Consider the following 12,916-nt stretch of genomic DNA (forward strand, 5'->3'; position numbering starts at 1 on the left):
TACTCCAGATACCCCCTACAAAGGACCTATGTGCTAATTAGTGTCCCCACTCATGACTGGAACCACATATTCATGTGTTGAGTACTGGGACCCTCTAGCTCCACCTCATGAAGGGCAGTGCCACATTAACCATGTGTGACAGGCTGAGAGAGGGAATGAGAACGGGATTCTGGGTAAACTGGGACCCCACTTAGTGATGTTTGCAGCAGTTTAATGATAGATAATGTATTTAATGAGGTTTCCTTATATACAAATGTAAAACAAGGAGCTTTCCTTGTCTTATATTCAAGTAAATACAGCAGCACTTTAAGTTACCTTGGCAAAGCATGCATCAAGAGGGGCTCTGACTAATTGGAATGAAAATATTATAAAATCCCACAGAAACTATGCAAATCTTAAAATAAATAGCTATGTGTGAGGTGCTTGCACACTAAGAATTACTTTATTTAGACATGTTTTTAACATAAACATGAATAAAGATCATTGAAAAATTCAAAGAACATCCAATGCTGGAGAGTTCTTCAGCAATACTTAACTGTTTTTTAATAAACAAGCCCATGGCAGCAAGAGTACTTAATCTGGTCAATTGCCTTCCTGCTGCTGATTTCCAAAGGCTTTCAGGAGTTTCACAAAGGGTTTCACTCTCAGTAACAGGAAGCTAATTGGATACCTGAGTTTTTTTCCCTTTTACTGCAGACCTGTGTTATGCTGTTTAAATGATAATCATTTTCCAATCAATGTTGGTCCTTAACATCTCTCCTGTAAGGCTCCAAGCTCTCAGTATGCTCTGCTGCTCTTTGGAAAGATTCAGGCAAATATCTTAAATGGAAAATACGAACATGACTATCATTTAAAAACAAACAAACAAAAAAAACCCCTAGAGCACTAAAAGGGGACTAAAAAAGGACCTACAAAAACAGACTTTTAGTTGCATAATCAAACAATGGTGAAGCAGCCCCAGGATTTTTAAGTGTTCGTTACAGAGAAGAGGTAGCCGTACCTACTATTATTTTACTGTCTGAAAATATACAAAGCAACTTGAGTTATCAACAAAGCAGTCCCTACCCAAAAGGACTTATCACTTAAACAAGCATTTTCAATAACTGCCAAGTCCACAACACACAGTTTCAAGTCACTGAAAACCAGCATTCATCACCTCCCTCTTTTTCAAAGATTAGGCATGTGTGCAACAACACAACATACTCAGCATATTTGGATGCTCTCTCAATTTGTTTTCCTTTAACTATACTTGAACAATCCACACTCTTATTCCTATAAATAGTGACCCAAAATATAAACTAGGGGTGGGGGGGGGGTTGTTTTGTTTTTCACATTATATTCATCACGTTAACAAAAAACTGAAATGTATGCAGAAAGCTGAAAAAATATCTTAGATTTCAAATACTGATAAAGAAAAATGGTGTTAGGTAACATTACGCATCTCTCAGGGGTATTCTATGAAACGGTCTCTCACCATGAAAGTTCCCATTTAACTGACAAATGTTCTACATGAGGTAAGACTAATGAAGGATTGTGAATGTCATGTAAATGAACTTCCCAAAATAAATAAATAAATAAATTAACGGAATAACCCATATAAAACAGTTAAATTCAAGTCAGAAAGTACTTGAGCAGAGCCCAACATGCAATCAAGAAATGCTGTTTCCTTTACCCTGCAACTCCTCACAACCCTCCAGACTGCTCCCTAAGTTTCAAAAAATATGTGAATTTCAAAATAAATTACAAGCCAATCATGGAAATGGCATTTCAGAATCTGTTAATCTATGCTGGGCTTTAAAAAATTCAGAAGACATGTTAGTTTTGGGTTTTGGGATTTTATAACAGTTTATACTCTTACGTTATCTCAAAGCAACAAGAGCCTGGCTTGACTTTGCAAACTGCCAATATAAGAAAGTAAAAGAGTTAAAAACATTCAAAGACTGAACTAGTCCAAACAAAGATCTACTAATATGTATCCAGCAAGAATAAGATCACATTTGGCAATCAGCAAGACTGTGGAACCACAAATTAAGATGCCAAAGCAAGGGTGCTGGAAATTAAGCCAGGTAAACCAACAAAATGAGAAGAGCTACTGTGCCCATCACTCCTTTTTATGTCCATAATTTGATGCCAGTGCCAAGTAGAACTGGTGTACTGAAAGAAGTTTTACCATCATGACTCTATTGTGACACTGTCTAGTCTTTATCATCCTTATCCTGAGATCCAGACTGAGCACAAAAAGGTTCACAGACAATGCTTCCAACCCCTCTGGTTCCAGATAAATCCTGAAAGCACCTGAAGGACATGCCTGCACTCCTGCACTCACCTACACCTTTACATTACCTTTTATTTTCTCATCCTTATGTCTTCTCCTTCCCCTCTGACTTTTTGTCTTCTGTTTTCTTTATAATGATGAGCTAGCCAAGACTTCATCTGCAACACTTCTGTAAGCCATGCTCCTCTTTTTGTGCCCTTCTCTAGCAGCAAGCCCAGAAGTAAGAGTCAGCATCAGAAGGCACTGTCTCTATTTGCTGTTCTTTTCTCTCTCCTTTTGTGCAGTTGTCTTGTTTTCATCTTTAAGGAAACAGGTCTGGACTCCCAACAGCAAAAGTAACCACTACTGCTTTCAGCTCACTTCAACTAACCTTTACTCTTTCTCTCTACCAACACCGTTAATTACCATATAAAGCAAGACTGTCAATTGTGATAGCTGGGTCTGTTTCCTTTCTACAGAAATTGGGGAGAGAGATAAACAGTGATATCAAAATGAAAGGCTTATTTAATACTTTGTTTCCAATATTTGCATGTAAGGGTATCTGAGCAGAAAATGAGTCTCTATCACAACTGTGGAGTGGCTATCAAAACTTGAAGAAGCATGTAAAAAACTGCTAGTGTGAAGAGAAGCCACTAATCCATTGGATGGCAAAAAAAGAATGCAACTGAGTTCTTACTGCATGTATACTAACAATGCAACACACGGGTACCCAAAGTCTACTTTTAAATAATTATTTTCTAGAAATGAAGTATGATGGTGTTATCTGCAAAGTTTCGTGAAATTCCACTCAGTTTCCCAAAAAGCAAAGTACATAAAGTGTCACAAGAAGCTCAGTAAAAAAATTATGAAACCATAATTAAACAGCTTGGCTGATCCTATGATTTTACAAACTCTAGTAAAAAGTTAAAATTTACAAGGAATACATTCTTCAATATAAAATATAAAAACACCATTAACTACATTTTAAAAGAAATGACATTTTGATAAGGAAACATATTTCCATCAAACATTTTAGTTAAATGCACATCATCTGACTAAAAGCAAATATCTCAATAAAAAGTTGTGGGCATTTTAAAAGGTCACATTTCTCTTACTGTGTAAAGCATTAATTTAATTCATGTAAAGTCTAACTACAGTTTTCAAAGGGTATTCTCCCTGGACTAGAAACATAATCCTCAATCCCATGTGAAGTACTTCATACCATTTTACAAGTGAGGAATAATACAGAAGAGATTAAGGAACTTTCCCAAAAATCAAAGAGAGAGACACTGGCAGAGGGGAAAACAGAAACATTTCCCATACCTCTGCTCTAATCACCTAATAATGGCAAGTCTTCAAACTTCACAGGATCTACAGCATAGCCCCTATTCCAGATCATGTATGTCCATGTTGCTCCACAACCACCTTGACAAAAAAGCAACCCTAAAAGGTGGGCCCAGGCAGTTAGAGTCCAAACTGAATTAGATAGATAATAGTGTCAAAAAGATTTGTAGATCACAACAGTATGTTTCTGCAACTCTCTCACAATGCCCTACCTAGTTTCAAGTGTCTCCATAGTTCCAAAACTTTTCACAAGCCCTATAAAATAATACCTGTTTAGCAAAATTTTATTTTTTTAATTAAAAATATATCCAAGCCTCACTCACTGCCTCAAAGTAAGTAATAAACAGTGCCACGTGCATGTCACTGAACTGTAATGCACTACTATAAAAAAAGTTCTACCACAAATGTCTTCTCTAGCCCTGGATTAAAGTCCTTCAAGCAAAATCCTCCCTTCCTATCAAGTCAATCTGCTCCTGACTTGGGAGCAAGGGCAGGAATTTGCAGCACCTCAGCTGTTCTGTGTTAACAGTCCCTATACCCAAATTTATCCAAAAATGGAAGCTAAATAGGACCAGCTTACCCATGACTGAAACAGGGCTATTTTGCCCCCGTTGAACTTTTGCCTACCTCAGAAAAATTCAAATGTTCTAACACTGCATACACAGAATTTTTCTTCAAAAAGAAAAAAAAAAAAACTGTTTATTTCTACCAACTGAATTAACATTAAGGAGCAGTGCTTAGATCACTACAGTAAGTAAACTAACCCAAAAATATTTCTACAAGAATACAACAGAGATGTAAATTCCTGAAACACGGATTACAGGAATTTCTAGTTAAGTCTTTATGGAATCAAAATGTTCACTTACCTCTAATTTTATGAGTTATTGATTAAAATATAAGTATCAAATTAGTTAATCCTACACAAGAAATATATATTTGTTTTGATTTGGACAAATTCCAATATTTATTTAAATCATAATAAAGTATCACAACTGTGGAGAAGAGGCTACAACACAACCTGTAGGCTCTGATAAGAAGTAAAGGTAACTACATATCTGCACCTATACTAAGGCAGCAAACTGCTCAGGAAAATTTTCCATCAAGAGTTCATCTAGGCAAAGGAGTCTGTTCTTCAGTCCTGACATAGGACAAGGCCAACGCACTATAGCCATCCAGGGAGTTTGTACACGTGACGAATATTGGCCATTTTTGTGGTTTAATTGCATCACGCTGTACATGTGTGGAGGTTGTTTATGATTTAAATGAGTTTCCTACATTGCAAACTAAACCACACTTGCATGTAGTTTAATTTGCAACATAGCTATTTGTAATGTTGCAGCCTCTGACAGCTTGCCCCCACCCCACTGCAGGAGAGGTGGCCTGAAGGCAGAAGCAGTGAGGGGTCCAATCCTTTTTTTTTCCACCCCCCCAAGCTTGCCCATGTCTTCCTCAGCTGTGGGGCAAACTGACTGTAGGCTGAGCAGCCCCTGAGCTGCAGAGGGCCCCAGTCCTTCCTTCCGCGGTGGTGGCATACCCTCACTGTAACAGAAGCCCCTAATTTGAAACAATGTGTTTTTAATTATCGCAATTAAAAACCCACTGTTCCAATTTAGGGGACCAAACCCCTGTCACGTATACAATGCTCACTATAAATTCATTGCACCGAGCAGAATATATAACAAAGAGGAAAAAACACAGCTTCTATCAGAAGGCAGAATGTTTCTGTTGCGTACTGTCTAGAGTGTCATTCCTATATCACAGTAATGGCCTAATGTAATAAAATTTTCATAAGCAAAACAGCATGGTTAACAATGACAAAGTCCATGTGCAAGAAGAGCAAAGTAAACTGATTCAAGAATCACTGCCAGGAAGCTGATCTTCATTTCTTACAATAAATAACAGCTAAAATATTTGCCAATAAAGTTAGTTTCAGTATCACTACTTCCAAAATACTGCAACTAACACTAACAAAGCTTTCAACAAATGTGGTTTCATGTCCACTGTCTACAGTGTGACTGACATGCCAAATAGTGTACTTGCAATACACTTCCATTGTCTTCCTACACTATTAAAAACTTATCAAAACAAAAAGCAAAATCATACTCTCAATCTTCCATCTATCCCATATGCACAATCATTCCCCTTTAAACTTTAAAACTGTCAGACCTCCTTTATTTATGGATACGGGCATTCTAAAACACTGTGAACATTTACAGGTCACATGTGCATGCAATTCATATAATTAAAAAAACTACTTAATTTCAACACTAAAAGAACCATTAAAGAGCGGCTGAAGTAATTAAACTATGTTTAAGATTTCATGGGAGTATGTTAAGAACGGTTCTTCAGAAATCCTGGTCTAAAAAACACTTTTAAATTGCTTGGAATTGATACTAGTTCACGCATACTGCTATTATTGCAAATATGATCACACCAGAAAGTTAATTATATACTAAAAGCTGTGTTAACCAGCATTTTACCAACCAGAATACTCTATTAACTGGAATTTCCAATAACCCCAAAATGAATCCTCACTTTAGCAACTGGAATCTTTGCCAAGTCTATCAGGCATGCGCATGTGCATCAAGTATTTGCACTACAAGTATGGTACTGTTTTCCATATAACTCTCAGATAACCAGAATTTTTACATAACCGGCACCAGCCTTGCACCACTCATGCCGGATAACAAAGCTTTTACTGTATACGGGGAAAATGGCCAAGTTTCAGATTTATAGTCTAGTTCAAATTACTTAAGATAAAAAAGTCTAAACATAATACCAAGTACTACTACTAGAATTATTTGAAATTTCTGACAACAGTTTTTTAGAAGAGACACCAAGCCCACATCATATATCTTATCATATCACATACCATATTTTGTGAATTAAAATGGACAAGTTTGAATTTAACTCTGTAATAAAAATGTGGTTTTTTTGCAAATCACTAGTCAGATTTTTACAAACCAAGTTAGTGTTTTTTTGACCAAGGGCCATCTGCTATCATAAAACAATGCCAGTAGATTTTAGATAGATTTTATAATTAACTGCTATGGGAATAAGAACAATTAGCCTGTAACAGGCAAATACTTAAATTACTTCATCTAGTGAAATATTTTTCTAGTTTATTATTTCTTAGAATGAGAGAGTTCATACAAATATGACAAAGGCATTTTTGAACAAACAGTTCTATACAAACCTAAAATTATGCTGTGGATCCTAAAGTATAACTTGTATCCTTACGGCCTAAAAAGTCTGAAAAACAGTTTCAGGCATACAAATAAACTGTGCTCTAAGCTTCAGGTTATATCTATAAACATTTGAATTTTAAAAGTAGGTGTATTTTTCTTGTTTTGACTAATCCCTAAACACTGTTATGGCTGATGGAAATTATATAAGCGGACTCAAAATAGCATCCTCATTTGTTTGCAAAATTGGCTTCCAAGTCTGAGACACTTGATCCTCCAGATACCGTGCTCTTACCAAAGATCTCTCAAAAATTCCTCAAAAAGCTAGGGTGTTTTCAAACAGAAGTCTGTTTTTCAAGGAGGGATAAATATCATTTTACTGTTAGGAAGTCTATCATAAGGTATTTTAATAGTAAGGCACTTTCAATATTAACATAGTGTAATATCAAAACCACACCATTCATTCTTGACAACAGTAAGAACATTTAAAGAATACATATATAGAGTTTACTATGCCTCTGACAACAATACAGACTCCTACTATATTAGTCAGCTTGCCCATCTTTCATTTTGAAACAATACAATCCAAAACTCAGTCTACATTTTTTAATCTCATTTTATTCTTTAAAACAATAAGCTGCTCAAGACAAGCAACACACTTTCCCTTGGATACCTAAAGTAATGTGCTCCCAAACAAAGAAATGAACCAATACACATCAAGAAAAATACTCTGTATTAATAAAAAAGATTGAGCTACCTCATTAGTGTTCCAACGGTGCCTCTCTTTTGGTAAACTTGAACATTTTGGTAGACATTCAAGCAGCTTTTTCGGTAAAAAGATTTTTACATGACTGCCATTGCTGTTCCCATGATCATCTAGAAAAGAGAAAAGAATACTTATGATGCATGTAATCTCAGGAAAAGGGATTTTTGTTAATAGAGTCAGTTTATGCAGAACTTGAACATCTACTGACTGATATGCTACCTAATAGCAGCTAGCTTTTTTCGTGCCAACTGCTCAGAGGAAAACAATCATCATCACTTTTGCTGAATTTAAACTTTCATTTTTAAAGTATCTACCTCCTTCTGGATGTGCACTGAATAAAAACAGACATAGTGCTAGCTTTCTAAGGCCATGTCTATATTGGAATATTTATTACTAACAGCAATGGTGCTTGGGGAATAATTTTTTCTTGAAACATTTTATACCAGCAAAAAACTGCTTCTGCTGGCATAGTTTATTTTACTCAGGATATCAGTATAAACTATAGTGGTAAAAGCCACTTTCTGCTTGTATAAACTATCTACACCAGGAGCGTCTTTTAATATAGAACCTTACAAGCAAACTTCTTCTACTGCAGAACTGGCCTAGGCCTAGACATCGGTCCAGTGCCTGTGCAGCTGCTATCATTGCTTTGCCAAGATGAAAAATGAAAAACTCAAGGTCAGTCAGGTTTCTCTGAAGCTACTGGGAGCTCTCTAAAGCAGTACAACCTCATCAGAATCAGGTCACTTCTCATCTGCTACAACTTGGGAAGGTGCATACAGTTTAATCAAAATACCCTGTCAACTGGGAGTGAAGTGATGGAAACCCTTCTATCTTGAATCGCTCAGGCAGTATGAGAAAACAAGAGGAAACTGAATTATCCTTTTTTCCAGTAACTAGAACAGTCAGTGGTACATGGGGGCTTCAAATTCGGAGACAACATTCTGACAGAAATCCCCTGGGGAAAAACAGGACACTAGGATACAGCACACAAGCAACATGATCTGGACAATAAAAGGAATCTATTACATCCATTTACACAACTCACGTTCATTTCCTAAAGCAGTGATTCACAACCAGGGTTCCACAGCATCCTGGGATACCAAGACATCCTTTTAAGGATGCCACAGAGTATCACGCAATATAAACACCGTTAGGTGTACAAACACCAACACACAATTATAAATATTATAAAAGCCTCAATCTGTCCGTCTATCCATAACGATTTATTCATGCTCTAATTAGCTGACTGGAACAGTCAACCAGAGTCCGAATAAGCATTCGGACAGGAGGTGGCAGCACAGTGGAGCGCTGCCATGATGGCAGGGACACAGGGGACGGAGTGGGAGGGGCAAAGCCTTCCTCCCTTGAGCTCTGAGCCCACTCCTGCCCCAACCCGCATCAGCCCCGAGCCTGCGCCTCCCCTCCCCCCGCTGGTGCAGAGGGGAGCGGGGGAGCCGGCCCAGACTCCAAGCAGCAGAAAGGAAGTGGGGGGTAGGCCCAGGCAGGGGGTTGGGGGTGGGAATGGGACTCCCCTCCCAACCCCCTCTCCCCGTCATTCTTGACAAGCAATTGGCTAGTCTAATATAATAAAACACCTAGTCTGTCTGTCTCTCTGTCACGCTTTTGGGCAACGGCACATGCACCACTGAGAGGGCGGGCGGCAATTAGCTGCACAGCCCGAGCTTGGCACATCCACATTTGCACCACTGTCAGGGAAGTTTGTAGTGGCAGTGAACACATCCCAGTTGCCCTAGCAGCAGGGCTTCCTCCTTGCCTCCCTACCTTAGGGTGAAGGGGGGAATCACAGTGGCGGTGCTCTCCCACTGCCCCCCAGAACAGCCAGCAGGGAGGGGGAGGCAGTGAGCAGGGAGGGAGGAAGGCGGACACAGAGCAGGGGGGGTAGAGCAGAGCCAGACCTGAAATGGGACCACACCCAGAGCACTGGGGAAGGGGGAGGGGATGGAGCAGGGCCAGACCCAGAGCAGTGGGGGGAAGTGGAGTTGAATGGAACCAGACCCAGAGCTGGTGGGGGGCGACGGGGGACAGAAAGCATGGCCAGACCCAGCGTGGGGGGCCAGATGTAGGGCTCCATCCCTGCCCATGCCCCGCTGTCATTCTTGACGGGCAATTTGCTAGATCACAACATAAAACCAGAGATTTCAAAAGGAATTCATAGTGTCAAAAACATTTATACCTAAAGTTGTCTTTCCAATTCTTTGCCAAAGAAGAATTGCTCTATTATTTTTCTGTAGCAAAAAAATGTATGAAAAGCTGAGAGCTGGCATTCTCCAAGGGATGCTTTTAGTCTACACGGTGCCTCGAGTCTAATGGGGTTGAGCACCAATGTTCTAAAAGGACAATGACTATAAAGGGCAAGGAAGAATGATAGTGTCAAAACACATCTGTATACTGCTATATGCTGCTATACATATAGCTAGACACTGCTTCCTAGACTAGAGTGTTCCTTCCTGCATTCTTTGTTTCGGGATCTATAACCTGACATTGGGCATAGTGAGATGCATATCGTTTGCTTATGCCCACTTGACCAAGCCATCTAAAATGCTCTATATCAGTGACCTGTGATTTATAACTGCCATAAATCTCTACGTAGTCTGAATACGTTCAGTAACCATTATATATTTCCTTTCAGGTTATTGATAAAATACTAAGTATCATGAGGCCAAGAACTAGCTACTGTAGAACACTCTAGAAACACGGGCACTGCATGGACATTCACAATTAAAAGTTGGAGAAATGCCAATTAGCCAGCTTAAAAAGAATCCATTTAATGTGTGCTGTGTTAATTTTTGTACCATGAAAGTTTCTTCTTTCACAATGTTTTAACTATCATATAGAACCAAATGAAAACACTTCAGAGAAGGCAACATATATGACATCAGTAGCGTTAACACTTACCATCTAAAACTGTAATCTTATCAAAAACAGCAACAGATTGGATCGACTCAAACTGTTTTCTAGGAATGCATATTAATTAGCATTAGATTACCCCTCCATTAATTCAGTGAATCCTGTATAAACCATTCCATTATTTTGCCTAAGATCAGTGTCAGACTGACAACCCTATAATTACCCAGATCATTCTATTATCTTTATTTAAATATTGGTGCATGCTGGCTCTCACAGACTGCTAGAACTTCTCCAGTGTACGTCTCTTAAGAATTGTTGAATCTCAAAGGTGCAAAGAAATCCCTCAGCCAACTCTTGAAAATTTCCTCAGAGCAAATTATCAGGACATGAAGATTTGAAAAACGTTTAACTTCAGCAGCTGCTGTCTAATATTGACTTGATTTACAAGCAAAATAAAAGTTATTCTCACCCTTCTATTATATGAGTTTGGGTTTTTCCCAAACACCGAGCAGAAATATTTACTGAATACCTCCGCTTTCGGCACTGTAAAGTAAGCGTGGAAAAAAAGAGTTGGCATCTTGCCTGACCATGCAGGTTTTCAGTGTTTTATTTTTTAAATAAAAAGCCCACTTGAGGATAGAATCTAGTTGGTCTACACCTACTAATAATTATGCTGTTACATGAGATGAATGCAAAATCTGATGACCCCCAATGCAGATTTAATCTTTCTGAATGGCAAGTTTAACCAACTAACATCAAACAGAAAAGAAAGTGCATCACTTTCAACAAGGTTCTTTCCCCAAAGAACCTTGTCTGCCTATGTACTTAGACCAACAGTTACAACCTGTATCCCTGTGACTTTCAGTAACATACACATGTGCTCTTTCTCCTTCTCTCTTTGACATGCTCAGAGACATGGGGCAGAAAATTTTCCCAGTGCTTTATTTTTCCGTGGGAAATTATCCATTTCTAAAAATTCATTGTTTCATAAAAGTCATTAGTAACAACGAATGGATGCCAATACAATATTAAGCAAGCTTGGCAGATTCAAAGTTGTAATTAATGTTTTTCAGGTGATTATCCCTAGGAAGTATGTGACAGAGTACATGTATGCTTTATTGATTTGTAAACAGGAGGGTAAATACACTCGCATAATAATCCAAGCCAAAAATAAACTTATGAATTCACCTAAATGGCTGTGCAGGTCAAATAAAAACCAAATTAAAGCACTGCTGAGCTTCTTTCTATTTCTCAAAATCTCTTGTTTCTGGAGAATCAGTCAAAAGCACAATTAGTGAAGAAGATGCAGCATGATAAGGTGCCCTTGCCCATAGATTCATTGATAAAGCCATCCTTTAGCAAAAGAGAGTATGGTTCAAGTGCTGATTCAGATTTGCCTCAATCTGATTCTGAAATGCAACTGGTAAGTAGTTCCGACGTTTATATAAATAGTGACAGCGAAACTGGAGGGGCCACAATGACCTCAGTGGAAGAGAGTTAAACTCTGTTTAAGTAGATGAGTGGACAACCATGGCATATCATGCACACTTCTTTGAGTGTGCTAAAAGTATTGTCTCAATAGTTTTCAGTGCCTTCATTTTTTTTCTTAAATTTAAAACAAATAAGTGTACAGGTTTCCCTCACCAACCACGGTTTTGAGTATTTACACTTCAGAGAACAGGGGACAGTACAGTCTGAAAATACCCCCCACGACCTCCATGACCCTGCTCATGCCTCTCACTCCCCTCCTCAGCCTTGCTGGTGCCCCTCACCCCACACCCACAGCCCCTGCCCCCCCAGCCCTGCCAGTTTTGCCAAACACAGGAACTTTCAGGAACCTAACCCCTGTGGTTGGCGAGGGAAACCTGTAAAGGGAAGTGCATGCTACTGTGTATTGTCTTTACATTTTTAGAAGTATTCCAACAAAAATAATTTCTTTCCACATAAAACTTTGAATTCCTTTGAATATAACATTTAAACCATATTAAACATGCTGTATTTAATTTTTTCCCAACCAAGTATTTTAGTTCAAATACTTGTGGCTATTGGGACATAAAATTAACATGGGGGTACTTTTTTAGTTTTGTTTACTAAATGCAAGTAAAATAAACATGCTAAATCAGATCACGCTCTATTTAGGGCATTGGAAAATTTTCCAATTCAAAATTTTCCAGAAAACCCACATTTCTGGACATGCTGGACTTTGAATTCTGAGACGGTGCGCATCTTCTCTATCCTGTACCAAGAGGCCAAAGGAAGCATAATCTGCCTGGCCAGTTTCCTGCTGGGCCATGTCAAGATGGTAACTCTGAAAGCTGCATCTACAATGATGCCCTCCAACGTTTCCACTCCTTGGTCTAGACATGTGTCACATTTAAATTTTGACACTTCACTGCAACAAAACATGGACCAGTTTGTGTCAAGCTGAGCCATCAAGGGGGCACTCCACAAAGTGGAAGACAGACAGTCCTAAATAAGTAATCTTGTGAGGGGCAT

The 12,916-nt window shown here is 38.6% G+C and overlaps 1 protein-coding gene across 1 annotated transcript in view; it reads right to left on the bottom strand.

Moving 5' to 3' along the window:
* Nucleotides 1-8,603, bottom strand: part of CAMTA1 (calmodulin binding transcription activator 1) — a 1,228,941-nt gene extending 1,220,338 nt beyond the window's left edge. The window contains exons 1-2 of the mRNA XM_019541692.1: nt 8,598-8,603; nt 7,541-7,768 (exon numbers count right to left, since the gene is read on the bottom strand). Of these exons, the coding sequence (XP_019397237.1) occupies nt 7,541-7,768; nt 8,598-8,603 (234 nt within the window). The remainder of the gene's footprint in view (nt 1-7,540; nt 7,769-8,597) is intronic.
* Between the last annotated feature and the right edge of the window lie 4,313 nt (nt 8,604-12,916).

Source organism: Crocodylus porosus, unplaced genomic scaffold (assembly GCF_001723895.1).
Source record: "Crocodylus porosus isolate Cpor-Errol unplaced genomic scaffold, CroPor_comp1, whole genome shotgun sequence".
In the NCBI taxonomy this organism is placed as follows: domain Eukaryota; kingdom Metazoa; phylum Chordata; order Crocodylia; family Crocodylidae; genus Crocodylus; species Crocodylus porosus.